Source organism: Poecilia mexicana, unplaced genomic scaffold (assembly GCF_051168715.1).
Source record: "Poecilia mexicana isolate PSO_F unplaced genomic scaffold, ASM5116871v1 scaffold_19, whole genome shotgun sequence".
In the NCBI taxonomy this organism is placed as follows: Eukaryota; Metazoa; Chordata; class Actinopteri; order Cyprinodontiformes; family Poeciliidae; genus Poecilia; species Poecilia mexicana.
The window spans coordinates 16,336,000-16,353,057 of record NW_028263388.1 but is presented as its reverse complement, the minus strand read 5'-3'; the positions used below and the strand labels follow the sequence as shown (position 1 = coordinate 16,353,057).

The window sequence follows — 17,058 nt, the reverse complement described above, 5'->3', positions numbered from 1 at the left end:
TCCAAACTCCCCATGCTGGCTTCCATCCTCCCTTTGACAGTCAGACTAATAGATTTACTGGAGTTACAGTGTGAGTAAGTGTCAGCCGGGAGCGAACGCTCGCTTGGCGCGTCCTCCATCCCGTTCTCCCACTCTCGCAGTCCACTGACCCTTTTGCGACCCGTGCTATCTGGACGTGGGGTCACAGTCTGAGTCAAGAAAGTCGTGTGGTCATCAGATGGTCAATTAGATGTGGTCTGACTGGATTATGTCTCCGCCAGCTGATGGGAGAGATGTTTACTCCTTCTGTTTGACTATAATTCACTGGGGTTGGGGTTGCTTGATTTTTTTTTTTTTTCACATTTTGCTACATTCCAACCATAAATGTCAATGTATTTCATTGGAATATTTTGTCATGGGTCAACACAAGTGAACACCCGGTTCTGAACCTTTTTTTTGTTTTTGTTTTTTTTACAAATAGAAATCTGAACATTTCTTGATGCATTTGCAACAATCCGAAATAGTCAATACAGACCAGTTTACACTGTAATCATAGCTACAAGTCTTTTAGGGGCTACACATCTCAAGAAGAAACTGTTTTGCCCATTTTTCCAGGCAGAACAGCTCAACCCTATTCAAATTGGAGGGAGAGGGCCAGTCGGCATTCGTTTTTAAAGCTTGCCACATACAATGGCGACAATGCATCTCATCGCCATTGTAATTCTATGTTTGGGTTGATGGTCCTGCTGGAAGGTGAAGGTCTTAACTGATTTGTCTCTGTATTTATCTGAGTCCATCGTCCCATTGTTTATGTCCCTGCTGAAGGGAGGCGTTTCCACACCATGATGGGGCCACCTCCATGTTTCACAGGGGAGATGGTGCAGTCAGGGTGGTGAGAGTGTTGGTTTTCCTTCAGACATGGATACGAAGGACAAAAAGACCAGTTTTAGCCTCGTCTAATGGAACAGGTTTTCCCCTCTTTTTCTTGTGTTCCCTATGTGGCTTATGAAAAGTTTCACACCGATCATAAATCTTTCTTTCAACAAAGCTTTCTTCCTGCCACTCTTCCATAAAGGTCAGACTTGTGGGGTGTAAAACTAATAGTTGTCCTGTCAGATTCTCCTGCCTCAGCTATGGATCCCCGACATGGCCAATTGGGAGCTTTTTTTTTTTAGTTTTTGCTCTTTTTACTCTTTTAAAAACAATAAATTGGTTATACTTCACAATTATGCCCTAATTTGTGTTGGTCTCTCCTAAAAAAATTACACTAATGTCTCTGTGGTAAAATGTGAAAAAGTTTAGAGATTGTTCATATTTTTTCCAAGACACTGTACTTATCATCTTGGAGAGCAATGTTCTTGTCTGAAAAAGTTATTGGACCGAAATAACTGCCTTAACTTCAATTAAATGGTGACTAAAAAAAAACGCAGACAAGACTTCCCCTTGCTCTAAACTTTTGGTCGATTTCGTTGCCGTCTTTCTCCTCGCGCTAGTGACTCATTCAAAACGTCAAATTGTGATAGTGGGAAACCTGTGTAGGAGTTAGAGTTCAAACGCCTCTTTCATCACTAAGTTAAGCTTAGCGATAAAAGGGCAAAAAAAAAAAAAAAAAAAAAAGTGCAAACCTCTTCTATCGACATGGCATGCACAAAACAGACGCCTTTGGTTTCCCCATCTTATTTCCCTACAAGGGCTGAGGGTGACACATTGATGCGACTTACTAGCAGAACACAAGAAAAAAGCAAGGGAACGTTTTCTGCTTTGTCTGACAAAATCTGAAAGCGGTTTCCTTTTTTCCTGCACATAAGCCTTCACATTTCTCTCTCAGCATATGTCATCTTGTCATAGAGTCTAGGTGCTCCCAGTTGGGTTGTGGCACATAGAAGGGTCTCCCTCAGTCTTTCTCGGTAGTAAACCTCCTCACTCGCTATCCCATAATCCCTCCTGCTCTGATGATAGGAGTAAGCTGCCAACAACAACAAGAGCTGCCGGGGTTTGATAAAGAAGCTGTGGAGTGCTGTGGGGTACTGGGACCCAGAGGAATCGAAGCCTGACTCCCTGACACTGTTTTATGTTTTTAAATCGTGAACAGTTCCTTAGTGAAGTACAAGTACACTGTAAATTCACATGCATTTAGGAGGACAAAGTGCTTTTGCTGGCAGATGGAGTAAAATAGCTACCGCCTGATAAATTGAATGTTTCTTCTGTTTTTTTCTTTTTTTTTTTCTTTTTTTTTTAGATGCAAACCTGACATTCTGTCACATTCTTAAAAAAAAAAAAAAATCTCTGTTTGATTGAGATTTGATCACTTTGGAGTACAGTGTTCAATCAAGCCAAATTCCATCCTTTAAAACTTGAATGCTGTAGCTGAAATTGAGACTTTCTGGACTGGTACTGGTTGTTCTACTTGTTTGTCCGACTTTGATGAAGCAGTGCAAGAACAGTCAGGTTCGACTTGCAAAGACACACTTGAAATATTCTGGGGTATATATACGTTTGTCAGTCTGTGTTTATTATATTGAACACGTATAAATTAGAGTAAATTGACACAAAGTTTGTTTTTTTTTGTTTCCCAGAAATTCTTGTTTTTTTTTTGTTTTTGTTTTTTTTTTTAAAGAAATGTATAGTGCAATGAAAAACCTTTTGGGGGAAATTAACTGTTCGTAGAAATAAATAAAACACGAATATTTTATGGAAATAATGCAGCTGATGTAAGCATATGACTAAAACGGTTTGGATTCATTGCAAACGGCATCATTTCACATACTATTGCAAGTATATGCATGATATACTGATGAACTATTTGAAAGGAAAATTTGACTCCTTTGTGGAACATAATACGGCGATTACACATTTCATCCCTGACTCGCCCGAAGGCAGCGACGTTTGCAAAGATGTTAAGATCCTGACCTTCTCCGCATTCTAGTGAAAATTAATATCTCGGTTGTTTTTCTTCCTTCTCTCAGTGGCGTCAATACAGCTTTAATTGCATGCGAGTCATTTTTATATGAGCAGATAAAAGTGCTTTATCTATTAATTTCACTGAAGGAATCCAAATGGGGCAAGAGTATACAAGTACAAACATCCTTAGGTGTTTGTAGTGTTTGTTTTTTTGTGTGTGTGTGTGTGTGTGTCATGAAAAGAATTATTGGTTTAACCGAAGTCTCGTCGTTGCTTATTAGTTAAAGCACAAGGCTGCCGTGAATATCCAGCTCATGCTTGACCTCTGCTGCCTTGGGCCGGTTCTTTTGCTAACCGTTTTAATTAATGGGTTTCCTGGAACTTGTTTTAATAACCCGACTGCACCGCAGAATGACTTTACTCTCACCTTTCTGTTGTGCTTCCTCTAAAGTGCTCTCCTGTGGCACAATGAGCCAACAGACAAACAAAGAAAGTAATTATTGGAAAAACACAAAGAAGTGTGTTTTCGAGCTGTACATAAATCTTACGGCTGCGTTTTAGTCTGAGCCACGTAGAATATGAAATAAATCACTTTCTATCTATAGGCTTTTATTATCGTGCCTTGTGAAAGTATTCCTACCGGTTGCATTAAGATTTAGCCCCCTTTACGCTGATACCCTTAAATAAAAACCTGCGCAAACAATTACCATCTCCTTTTGTATAATTAGAAAGTAGCACATGTGGTGGAGTTAAATCTCGGTATAAATCAGGGTGTTTCGAAAAGGCCTCGGAGAACATTAGTGAACACAAACACAAATCTGGCCTTAAATAAAAAGTTGATGAAAGAAATGCATAAAAGTTCCAGTTTTTGAAGTTTCTCCCGAACTGAAAAGACGATGCAGCAGTCGGTGCTGTGGTTAAATGAGGCCAAAACCGAGCCTTATCGACTTCTGTGCAAAACGGTGTGTATGGCGGAAAACAAACGCGTTGGTCTCCATAATAAAACACGGTAATGGCAGCATTATTCTTCTGGGATGCTTTTCATCGGCAGGAAGAGGGAAGCTGGATGAAGTTTACGGAAAGATGAATAGAGCTAAATATGAAGTAAGACTTGAAGAAAAGCTGTTGGAGGCTAAGAAATGCTGAGTGGAAGGTTTAACCTAAACAGCCAACTTTAGCTGCACTGGATGTGGTTTAGATTAAAGCCTGAATTATTTTAGAATGGCAGTGATTTAAATCTAACTGAGATCCTGTGGTTCTGGCACTCCTTGTTTAATCGAAGCCTGAGCTATTCCACACCGAAGCTGCAATTTGACAAAATGAGAAAACTTTTCAGGGGTCTTTTGTTTTTTTTTTCTTATATGTGAATTATATATCACTTTAGCATATTTACAATTCAGTTTTGAACACAAGTTATAGTTTGTAAGAAGTTAGTTGTTTTTTTTTCTTAAACTTTTCTGCTGTTGAATTGTGATCTCGCTGATGATTTTCGGTGGATTTAGAATACGTCTGTGTTTAAGGTTTTCTGCAAAAGGATAACCCCGTAAGTAAACTTGCTTATAAAAAGCAGCAAGTCCAGCTGCGGTTTCTTTGTCTCTTTGTATTACTTAGAGACCTCACTTTTCAAAGTCGCTCTCCTAAAAACGTTGGCCATTCTGGCCTTTTCACGATGTTTTCCCAACGTGTCCGAGAAATATGTGAGGAGGACATCAAAGTTTCGTAACCGATTCCTGATTCTTCCAGCGCAGGATGCGCTGACTTCATGAAATCAAACGAGGGGGTGTACTGCAGCTCACTGATGGGTGTTGAAAGTACAGAATGTATTGCATGATCCACGAGCCTTGAACTCTGTCTGTGTGAAACCCAAACACAGTCTATGGCTACGGCTGCATGTGTGCACACACACACACGCGCGCGCGCTCCCACACAGACGCTCATAAATCATGTTGAAGCAGCCAAAGTCATGCAGGCGCAGTTCCACACAACAAGAGACGCACTTTCCCTCTCCGTCTCTCCCACACCCCCGCACACAGCCAGAGAATCCCCCTGAGGGATAAGAACAGCCAGAACAGAGACGCGCTCTCTGCCTTAGAGGAACAGAAGCCCTGGAGGCAGATGGGACGAGACGGAAGGATGAAGGATCGTCCGTCTCGTGATCCACATCGGCAAAGGTGTTTGGTTAGTTTCACACAACTAGAATGAATTTTTCCTAAAATAAGTTTAAAAAAAAAAAAAAAAGTGGCCAAAATTAGCTACTTTTTAATTTTATTTCTGATAAATTTTGATGTATATCACTTTGTTGATTGTAATCAAGAAATGCACCACAAACAGTTTGACCTAAAATACAGTGTTAGAGTTCACAGAGCAAATCAGCTGCATTTAATTATTCGCATGAGATTAGTTTCCACCCCCCCACCCCCCACCACCACCACCACCCCTGGCCCTCGGCGATCAGTGATATCACGAGCAATAAAGTGACTATTTATGTCGTTCAAACAGAAATAAGACAGGATTGCCTGGTTGTGACTAATTAGGGAGCACGTGAATGCAATATTGAGTTTGACTGCTGTCATGGATACCGGTGAGTGTGCGCGTTTTGTGCTTTTGAGTGACGCGTTCTGGCAGAGCAAGGGGAGCAAAATGAGAGCCAGATGTGACTCGACATCGCATGTCAAGTGAAAACAGAGGAAGAAACAAGAGAGGGACGACAACACTGTGTGTAAAAGCCGACTCTACATCTTTAACGTGACTGTAAGGGTGGAAAGAAAAGAGCGAACGATCAGTAAAACATTTGTTTTGTTTTTTTTTTTTTTAAAGATGTTTCTTCTTCCTGAAAGTTGAAATAGGCACGCAGGAGTGTAATGTGGGGAGGCGCAGACAAAAGGGAAACACATTTTTGTATCCGAGGGAATGACGCATGTGATCCAACTTTTAAGGGGAAATGAAGATTCTGGTGATGTCGCTTCAGAACGCCGTTATTCCTTCAGCCGAGCAGAAACATGCTGGCAAAATTAGAGGCATCTCCACGCCGTGATTTGGCATGGATACGAATGATCTCAAGCTTAACGCTTATAATATCTCACTTTCTTTCTTTGAAACTTTTCTACTCGGCCGTTTTCCTGCAAGGACTCAGTTCACAGAAAGCATAAATGTTAACCTTTCAAACTGCTCGCAACAACCACTCCACATAAGATGACCGAATATGTTCTGCAATTCCTCTTGGGTTTTTCTCCATTTCTCGCTCTAGTGATCATATGTGATGAAATTATTGTAGCTCCACATTAAGTAAATACAACACAACACTATATATATATATATATATATATATATATATATATATATATATATATATATATATATATATATATATATATATATATATATATATATATAGTTGTAGTAACTAAATTACTTGTGTTTCTCAAGGCATTATTTTCACACTTAATCAAAGATTAGCGTCGCATTTGCTTCCTTATTCCAATTATCTTGGCCATTGTCAGGGTCGTATTCATCATCCCGTCTCTGTAATTGAGAACCTGTGGGGGTAATCCATCACACAGACACTGCACAGAGATGACATTTTATTGATTTCACAGGGCATGCTTGGGCTTAACCACATCAATCTCCAGGTGACAGTCGCCGCGGTAATTGCGTGCCTCCGCTGATAATGACCATTCCGCTTGACCATCTCGCGGGCCAATTATCCATCCCCGGGATGCCACACAGGTGTTAAGAATCGTAATGAGGCCGTTATGACGACTTGAAACTGTGACAAAAGCCCAGCAATCCTGCTTGGTTTAAATGAAACGCGAAAACGCTTTAGATTTTGTGCAATTGACTTTTTGACACCTGACAAAAACCCCCCTCTCCCCCAACAAAACAAAAAAAAAAAACCACACCTTTGAGGTGTTTGCTGCACTTGTTGGTTGCTGTTTTTATCCCCCCCTTTTCCACCCTCCTATTTCCTGGCATGCTTTAGTGCCCGTGTTCATGACATGCTTCATGTAGGCTGGAAGTTACATTGAGCTCAGGGTAAGCGGGGGGAATTCTGCTTCTCTGCTCTACTTGGCACAGGCCTCCAGCGCTGCCTGATGTCAGAGAGATCACAGCCAGAACAACTGGCCTTTTTCCCTTTCTGGAAAAAAGGCGAAGTTTCTAACACTGAGGCAAGCTCTTTTTTGGCTCCAGGGCGGGTTCTCATGCAAAAAAAATTTCTATTTCCCCCCATGACTTTTCCGAGCGAAGCTAGGTTCTCACCACATGAAAGCAGAGGGACATTATTAGCACCACATTTCCTCACAAGTCCTTCGTTTTCAATATAACGTGTAGCGCCGGCTGCAGCAGGGAGAGAGGTATTTGTGCGTCTTATGTAGCTCCTTGGATATGATGTCATTTGCTCTAAATGTTTGTCTGTGCATCATTACTAACATCCTGCCTCGTACTGGCCGTCGGACTCCGGCTTCTCATTTATCACACTTAACTCCAGTTTGTTCAGAAGTCCTTATTAAGAACACGTTTAATGAGACATATCGGAGTGCGTTACTCCAAAATTGCTGCCCATTGATCCTGACTTGTTCTCTGATATTAAGAGTAGCCTCAGCCAGCTGCAGTAGTCATAGGAAGTGAGTGATGTACGTTCCACAAACGGAAATAAATGTGCTTTTACCTGTGAAGTTTAACATTTATGAAGTCCTACACACTCTCACTGCCTTAATTTATTCATTATAGAAAATAAATTATGTTTGCTGCCAAGTAGCTGGAACATTAAGGAATATCTAAACCCCAAATTATCTTGTTTTTTTGTTTGTTTTTTGCAGGAAAAACTGTCTAAATTGCTCCTTAAGGATGCTATCTTTCTGTTTCTGTGCAAATTGTAAGATTTTAGTGCAAATGTGTTTATTTCTGCAATATTTTGCCCGAAACATCTTGGTGATTCATCTTATGGTTGAAGAGTGTGACCACCGCAGTTGAATTTTCCTACTGGTTACAACAGTGCAAGTGTGTAAATCTGCCACTGAACTTCTTACTGTTTGAAGAACTTAGGAAAATGTCAGCCTTAAAATTAAAAGCACACAATTTTCACTAAACCAAAGCGGCTGCAAAAGATGCAAGCACACTCTAGCAGCTGGCACAATCTCTTTTTGTTGTATGCAGAACACAACTGTTACTAACACCAATTATAATTTGCATCTAAATTATTTACTTTTGCCAAACTTCCCAGAGATCTGACAAATATGAGCTTTCTGCTCGCCCTCACATGCGGGATTCACTTCCAAATGAGATTGTGAGTTTTACCGTGGGGCTGGGTAATCTTTTTAAAGCATTATGTCTCTTTCATGTCACTATTCTGATTTTTATGATTACTGCATTAGGACAAAATGAACATTAGGGCAACACAAAGACAGATGAGACAAACAACTATGCACACACACACACACACACACGCACACACACACACACACACACGCACACGCACACACACACACACACCTAAGAACAATTTTACGGAAGCCAACTAACCTAATAACAGTATTTTTGGACTGAAGGAGGAAGCCAGAGTACCCAGGCAGAATCCACGCCTGCACAGGGAAAGCATGCAAACTCCATGCCGAAAGATTGTAGGCTGAGACAAAAACCGCGGAAAAATGTCAATAAAACCTGGCTACATTTAGATTTTGATAGTATTCAGGATTTCACGTTACGTGAGATCACCGACTTAATTACGAATATATAAAATCTACTCTCTCACCTAAAAACCTATTGTCCTTCATGAGGTATTTCGAGATGATCGACCGCAAGCGCCTGCGACAGCCCGAGATCTGCAGAGATGTTTACAAATATTTATCTGTTTTCTGAAGTTTGGAAACAAGTTCATTCGGCAGAAGTGCAAACATATTTACCTCCCGCGGTGTCGCATTTTGAGTTTTTGTGCTTGCCTTTAATGTCAAGCAGCCCGCTCTGTGAGACTGCTTCTGTGTCATATTAATTGGCAAAAGGCTCCCTCAGTGCCAGCTCACCGTCAGTCACTCGGAGCCCTGCTGAGGGCTCATCCTGTGGGTAATGCATTTTAAATGGAGGGGCGTGACCCCACCCTTTCCCTTTGCATCATTAACTTCCCACTGATTGATAAACAGTGAGCTGAGGAGGCCATGTGGGGCGGCTGGCTTGTGGCATTCAGCACATAACGTAGGTGGCTGTTGGATCATTGCTTGGCATGGATGAGATATTCCCTTAAGTGTTGTCAGCTGGCTGGGAAGCGTTGGGAAGTTTTCGCAATTTGGATTATAGTGCAGTTTGATGAGTCTATTGCAAAGCCCCATGATATTTTTTTTTATTTTTATTTTTTGTGCTTGCTTCTCAAAAAAAAGCTTTATATTCTTTATTTCACTTTCAGTGTAAGTAATGAAACAGTAATAATATCCATAAGGGGATTTATGTTTTTCTTTTTTTTTTTTTTTAAACCTGTTCTGTAAGGGATATGCAGCCAATAAAGAGCAGATAAAACTGGTGAAACAATCTGAACAAAGTAGATTCGTGAAAGCTCAGCTTAGTTAACTCTGGAATCAAGAACACTGAAGTCATGGTTAATGCAGAATTACCTTCTTCTTACTCTGACCATGTCAAATCGGACTTTTGCTTAGCTATCTTTCTTTGGACGGAGGAAATGTCTCCAAAAAACAGTATTTTTTGGAGCCTATTGAAACCTCTCAACAGCAGGAATGAGGTAGTTCTCCGTATATTCAGCCATTGTCTCCCACTTTACCCATTCTGACTTTCATTAGTCAAAAAAACTCAATCTTTTTCTAATTTGACAAAAGTACATCATTCCAGCTACATTTCTTGTAGCTTATTGCAAACTTGGCATCGAGACATTTAAGATTGCAGGATCAAAGAAGGCTTTTGCTCCGTTTTAAAACAGAGAGGTTGTAAAAAGTTGTTTTTTCCTGGATTATTGCTCTTAGTGTAGATATAGAAATGTTTAGAAGAGTAGCTGTTTTCTTGAAGCTGCTTTCTGCTTTATGAAATCAACACAGATTTACCCTATTTAATTGGTTTTTTTCGCATTTCCCATTTTGAGAAGTGACTAAGAGGTATTGGCTTCATGTCATATGTACACAGCACATGGGAAGCCGCAGGTCATAAATTGCTTATTAAGAGTGCTTAGACATCCTGACAGGAAATGATGAATTATGAAAAAAAAAATGCACCAGGGTCCATTTATGTTTTTTTGAAAACTGTTTGCAACACTTGTGGAAATCCTGACGTTTGCTTAACAGTTTGTTCTTAATTTGCATGTATGTTAAGCATGTAATATATACACAGATGGGGTTTTTTTCCTGCATTTTTAGTGTGCCATTACACAGCTGCAATTAAAGATGGATTTATTTTACTGCTCCCCCACCGCACCCCCCCTTCATCTGAGAAAATGACACATTCACCCCACTGGGTTGTTTTTCATGGGCAGATGCTGAGCTTGTGTGTCCAGTTGAGAACACAGACCTAATTAAGTCTGCAGAAACGCATCCTTTTATTTGGCTCTCCCTTCTCCAGAGCCTTGCTTTGATCCTGTGATTATTACCAGGTCTTTGGCTCAGTGAAGCACTTTAGGGTGGGGAAGCATTGTGTCTCATGCTGACAGCTCCCAAACAAAATAACCCCCCCAACCCCCCCTCCCTGGACCGTTACAGCTGAAGCTCCCAGCTGGGATGTGAGTAAGTGCTGAGGTCAGTAAGAGAAGCCAGCTGCCTGTAGAGGTTTGTTTCTCTGCTGAGCACCAGCCAAACATCTGCAGATATCCTATAACGTTGCATTGAACATGTGCTTTCTGTATGCACAGTGGTCCACACTGATTGTAGAAATAGTGGATTCCACATGTAAATGCCAAAGTGCAAGGGCGACACTTTTTTGTTGTTGTTGTGACGTTATGCTGATGTCTTTTCTGCTGTTGATTCAGTGTCGCCCCTCTATTTGAAGTCTTTGTACACCGTATTCATCGTATTTGACTAAATACTCGACTTTAGCCAAATCCAAGTTCTACCTATGAAGGACAAAATTGAGAAATATTACAAATATATTTCAAATATTTTGTTCTGAGCTGCCAGGCTGTGCGTGAGCGAAAGCAGCCACCTTAAGAGAAGCTTTAATGGCAATTTTTTTTTGAACAAAGACAAAATGTTTGCATTTTAAACTGGCTTTAGAATCTTATATTAATTATTAGGCTATCATGGTATAATGACTAATGTTAAAGACTGCATTCTTTGAGTGCATCCTAACTAATTTGGATCCTTATTTTCTATAAATACGGCTCTGTGAAGCAGTGGCATCTTCTGGAGTTTATCCTTACATGCCTCCTTGCCTCGTCCTTCTCATCTGCATCCATTTCTGACATCGTACTCAACAACTCTTCTAAGATATGTTGCATGCTAGACATTTGGATCAAGCCTTAAGGGAGACCTGTGCATCACAAAGTGACTTTCTGACTATTCCAAGAAAAAGTCCTACAAAAAGTCACCAATATGACCAAGATGCGGTAAAATTTAGATCACTTAGTTTGCTGTGAAAATTACTTCCAGGCTTTCGAGTGTGCAGAGTTCGTCCAAATAAAAAGTTTCTCTCGACCATTTTGTTTGTCTTGTACAGATTGAGAAGACAGCAGGCAGCGACTGAAAGCTTATAAAGGCCTCGAGTCACAGCAGCAACTCTAAGTGGAATAATGATCCCAGGAAACTTCCTGGGTTCTTAGAAAATAAATTGGAAAAGAAATGAGACTGGCTGGAATGAGAATTTCATGGCAAGTTGACCTTGATTAAAAACACCACATTTTTACAGAATCACAATGCCTACCAAGAAGAAAAATAACTAGGTGTGATCCAATTAGTTTTGTTTTCAAAAAATGTACAATTATTCAATAATATTAGTAATGTTACAAACATGTATTTCTTACAATTTTATGTTTGTAATTTTATGTAGACTTACGCAAATAGAAACCTCTGGATAATAACCGAACTGGATAACTGAAGTTATAACTTTTGAGCCGAAAGAGGGACGATTTGGAGTCGGCGCACAGCTTCAGTTATTGCAGCTACAAACCAGCGACCAGGACTGAAATCTGGGTGATGAACCTTCAGAGCCACATCAAAACGGTTACAAAGCCGGCCTTCTATCACCCGAAGAATGTCTCCAGGATGTGCTGGTCGCATTCTCACTAAAACCAGGAAGATGGAGCGCATCACCCTCGTTCTATTATCCTTGCACTGTCTCCTTGTAGCTCAGAGAAAAGATTTCAAAAATTACTGATGTTGGTTTATAGTTCACTGAACGGCTTAGCACCAAAATACATTTTAAAAAAATCTGCTGTTGTTGCCTCAACCGTTCAGACCATCGCAGGTCTTCCGGTTCTGGCCTGTTCTGCAAAACAGTGGTAACGACTTCTACACTGAAGAGTGTTGCTCTGAGCAAAGTTCAAATTGTCAGATTCCAGGCACCAGCTAATTTTTCAGCACATCTCTTAACAAGAATGAAATCAAAATCGCATTAAGTCTATTAAAAGTCTAACCACCAATTAGTTTAAACTTGCAAGTGAAAGCAATTTTTTTTTTTCCTATTTCTTTAGTATTTTGTCAACAGCGTCTGAACTCCTTTCTGTTCTGTTGTATCATGGAATGAGTTATTGATTGATATTGGATGTTTTGTCATTGTGTGGGCACAAGCCGTGGAAAGGTTTTTAATCGAAAATAACACTACAGGCCTTGTTTTAATCTGTTTTCCTTCTCCATGCCCACAGCTGCTTAGATTCATTTATGCAATCCTAAACCGGGTTTAAGTGTTAAATTGCATCAGATGGTTTATCTTCCATGCAGGGACGGCGGTGTTGGGACGGTTTAAGGCATGATTATTGATTCCTTTGTGTTTGATGAAGCCCCTTGAGGTCAATCGTAAGTGTTTGTTTTCTTATTCTTACTTCCCAGGGGGCTGTTTGCTGGTAACTATATGGAAACCCATTACCTGGAAGACGGCAGTGCAGTCACAGGCCCTCCCAACTTCACGGTACGTTTCCTTTTTATTTTCGGTAACAAAATGTGTGATGTTTTCTGGATTGCTACCAAGCACCTCAAATGAGCGCTGGAGTTCTGTTAAACTCTTTCCATGTGAATGTTCTGCTTCATGGTGCTAATATCAGGGTGACTTGAGGAAGCAAAGTTAAATTGATATTGCAGCCAGACTCCGTTTTTTTTTTTTTTTAGGCCACCTGGAATTACTCCGTGAGTGTAGGTGAGTGTAGGCCCATTTTCAGCAGGTAGATTCATATTTGATGGAATGAAGGCAGACAGAGGTCAGAAAATAGACTTCGTTTTAGGGAGCTGCTCAAGTCGTTTATAATGGATAAGCTTAAAACCTTTCCTAAAAATGGTTTGTTACGCAGGTCCGCACGAATATCTTGAATTAGTGAACATTTTAAGTGCACTTCAGAAGTCACGCCGACTGAAATATTCATTTCATTTATGAGCTTTGTACTGGGCAAATTGAGAAAGCGTATTTATATAAAATATGTCTGTAAAGCCTGTCAAATGGATTACAATGTTTCATAATCTCTGACTCTTATCACATTTTTGCACATACCTATTGTTGTCGTCCTTGGTCTGCTGCTGCACAAATTACTTTCTTTTTCTTTTCTTGTTTTTTTTTTTTTTTTTTTACATACTCTGCCATTTTGCTTCAATCCTATGATAAATATTCCTCATATTTATCAAGCTCAATTAAGCAGCCCCAAGCAAAATATGTTCAGCATTTAAATACTCTGGGTTCTTTGGAAGCATATTCCATGGATGCATAAATATCACACCAATAAATGCTCTTCATTCCGAGGTTTGGTACAGATAAAAAGGTAATTATAGTAGCATGGAGCAGTTTCTACGCTTTGCAGCTCCACCAGCTGGCTTTATTTGAGAGGATTTGTTCTTCTGCAGTTCGGAAAGCAATTAAACGTTACAAGAAATCGTCAGAAACTCACTGTGCATTTGAGCTCAATGGCTATTTGGTGTATAGCAGAAAGGCATAAGAAAGGGATTAATTGAATTACATAATGTGCAACCCATATGGTACAACAGACAATATATTCTACTTAAAATTGCTGTGAGACCAGATCTGCTGTTTCACCAGTGGGGCTCACCCAGCTCATTAAAATAGCTCTCATTCCAGAGCATAAAGACAATGAAGGGGTTGTATCAGCCCAGCCTGGTAGATTCTGAGAGACCCGTACTCAGTTGTCCAGCCATTGATATTAATATGTCAAGTGTGACGTTAACGTTGAGATGATAAACAGACGTGGAAATGTCAGGCTTTTTCTCTGGCCGGTCTACTTTGAGATCTGAGCTTCCAGTAACAACTTGGATTGATATTCTGCACTTTCTTTGATACATGTACCATTTTTATTGTCATTTGAAAATGCAGAAATAACATGATTATCCCAATTCGGGTGTGAAAGTGTTTTGTCTTGCATAAATCTGATTTTTGTCAAATTCGGAAAAGTACATTAAAGTACATTGTGTCTGATACAGCCATACCCAAAAATGAATGGAGTTTTTAGATTTGATGCATTAAAAAAAAAAAAAATATATATATATATATATATATATATATATATATATATATATATATTTTTTTTTTTTTTTTTTTGTTCAGTATTTGGCTCAGTGATTACTTACGAGAGCTAATAAGGACAAAATGATTTCTGCTGTCTTGCTGACCTGAGTAACATCAGATCAGGCGTTTGCAGACACAGTGTCCCTCTCCAGATACATTAAAGTTAATAAAATAAATGCAACTTTTATTCTTACAAATTCAGTAACTGCAGAAGAAAAAGCACAAATTTTCTTAGCATGGCTTTGTCTTCAGTGTTGCAGTGGTCCAGTCAAAGACGATACACTTGCAACATGTAGCAAGCGCTGAAGTCAGTTAGGGATCCTGACCCAAATGAGTTAAATATATGTTGATCGCAATTTGACAAAAATTTAGGATTGGGCAGCATATACCAAAACAAGTGAATGCTTACATTAAATGAAGTCATTTAAAGCTGGACACCTTCAAACCGTCCGACTACAGGAACACATGAACATCTTCTGACCTCCACCCCTCTCCTCATTCCTTTCTCATGAGCCGTCTATTAAAGGGAGGATCTTTTTTCCTGAAAACAGCCAGATCTTTTGAGACTGAGGTGTAGGTAATTTATTTGTCCGGCCGGCGGGGAGGAGGCTGATATAGTGATCTGGGAAAGGGATCTTGCGGATTCAGTTCGCTGTCAACGAACGGGGTACTGCTGGGAGCGGCTCTGGCATGAGTCAGCTCTTTCTCCAGTCCTGTTTAATACCCTCTCCCCTTCTCACTAAATCCAAGTCCATGTGGAGACCAATAAACAAGTGTGCTGCAACGAAAAGCCATCCACTAGGATTATCAATCACATCAGGGGATATTAAATAGTCAGCTTGGAATAATTAATGTGTAAAAAACAACATTTGGATTCACACAAAGGGCTCTCTCCCACTATAATTTTGGGTTTTTAGTTGTGAATCTTAGTTAATCGTGATTAATATCATATCGGACATGATATATTTACATTTAAGCACTTTCCGCTCTGTTTTATGCAGGAACCACGGAAACAAAAAGTCTATTCATATCCCTTATTGTAATACATCAAAGTCATGATCTCATCGAAGAAACATGAGGCGATGGCATTAGCTCTGTGCACTAAATTCAGCCTTTTTCCTTCCCACTAAAATATATAAATATTTTTTTAATATAATACCCTGTCCATGCATCTTTTACCTCATTACAGTTTTGGAGGCTTAAAGCTTTGGGACCTCTTCCTAAGAATAGAAAAAAAATTATCAAAGCAATTTGTAAACGGAACCTTCACATTACTTTTATAATTTTTTTTTTCCAGTGAGACATATTAATGAGCAACCTTGATGATAAGGTTCTATATTTTGCCACCAATTCAAAGGGATCATTCATCTAAATCTGTTGTCCATTGGATTTTTGTTTAATGAAAAGTTTGCAGATGAATAAAAGATCGCCAATGAGCTTCACAGATTGTCCTGTTCATGAAAAATTTCAGTGTAATCGCATACGGCCCCTTCCAAAACGTTGTCATGACTCTTAGACTTTCTTACGTTTCGTGATGCTAAGTTCATGGAGGCAACAGATTTCACTGACAATGTTGCAGATGAAGACGAAGCGGCACAAAATATTTTTATGTTGCATGCAGTCAAGTTGCATGGGTTTCATTTATTCTAATATAAATTCCAGTTCAACCAGGTGCCTTCAGAAGTAACATGTCTAGTTATGTGAAAAAATGTGCAAAAGTTCAAGTACAGTGCCTTTTCAAGGTACTGTAATATACTGTAATATAAAACAAGTTTACAATAACTCAAAGGAATGACTGCGATACTGAAATTGAAGACACGTGTTTGACTGTGTTCAGTTGACATACGCCTACTAACCTCCATTGTGTTTCACCTCCAGGGAGCCACACCAACATGAAGACATCATTTCTCATCATTTCTTAGCATGAATTCATGGAAATGTCAGTTAATTTGAGGTGGGGCCTTAACTTGGACGATTTGCAAAACAACAGAATTGACTAGTTTCCCTTCCCAGTTTTTAAGGCAAATTTGAAAGACATTCATATGCACATTTTGTTTAGCTAGAACTTGCACAATTTTAACTTCACTAAGGTCTATTATCATTTCAGAAAACAAAAATCTGGAATTCCCATAAAACATTGTACAGCAATTATATATAAATGCACCTTGGAAAAATTATCATTTTAAATGTCACTTAATGAACAGATGTTTTAATTTAGGTAAATAATTGCTGATACAACAGGGATGTCTTTCTATGAGCATTGCTTTGTAGAACTGCATCAGAAAAAGTTCAATCAAGTATTTTAGGTATTTTTGAAAAAAATAATCTAGATTTTTTTTTTTAAATGCTTAAATTTGACTTTTTAAAAGTTTTGTTTAAATTTTTCCTGAAGATTTTATACTAAAGACTATGAAAGACCTCCCACTGGTGGATTGCATTGCAAATAGCTAACCATGTTTCCATACTGTAGACTTTGATTACATTTTTGTTGATGTTATAGCGAGTCAAACTTGTACAAAGAGACCTGAATATATG

General features: G+C 39.3%; 1 protein-coding gene across 1 annotated transcript in view; it reads left to right on the top strand.

The window, feature by feature from the left end:
- The window catches only part of adam12a (ADAM metallopeptidase domain 12a), a 105,671-nt gene that overhangs the window by 33,724 nt on the left and 54,889 nt on the right, over positions 1-17,058 (top strand). The window contains exon 4 of the mRNA XM_088016329.1: positions 12,849-12,927. Within this exon, the coding sequence (XP_087872455.1) occupies positions 12,849-12,927 (79 nt within the window). The remainder of the gene's footprint in view (positions 1-12,848; positions 12,928-17,058) is intronic.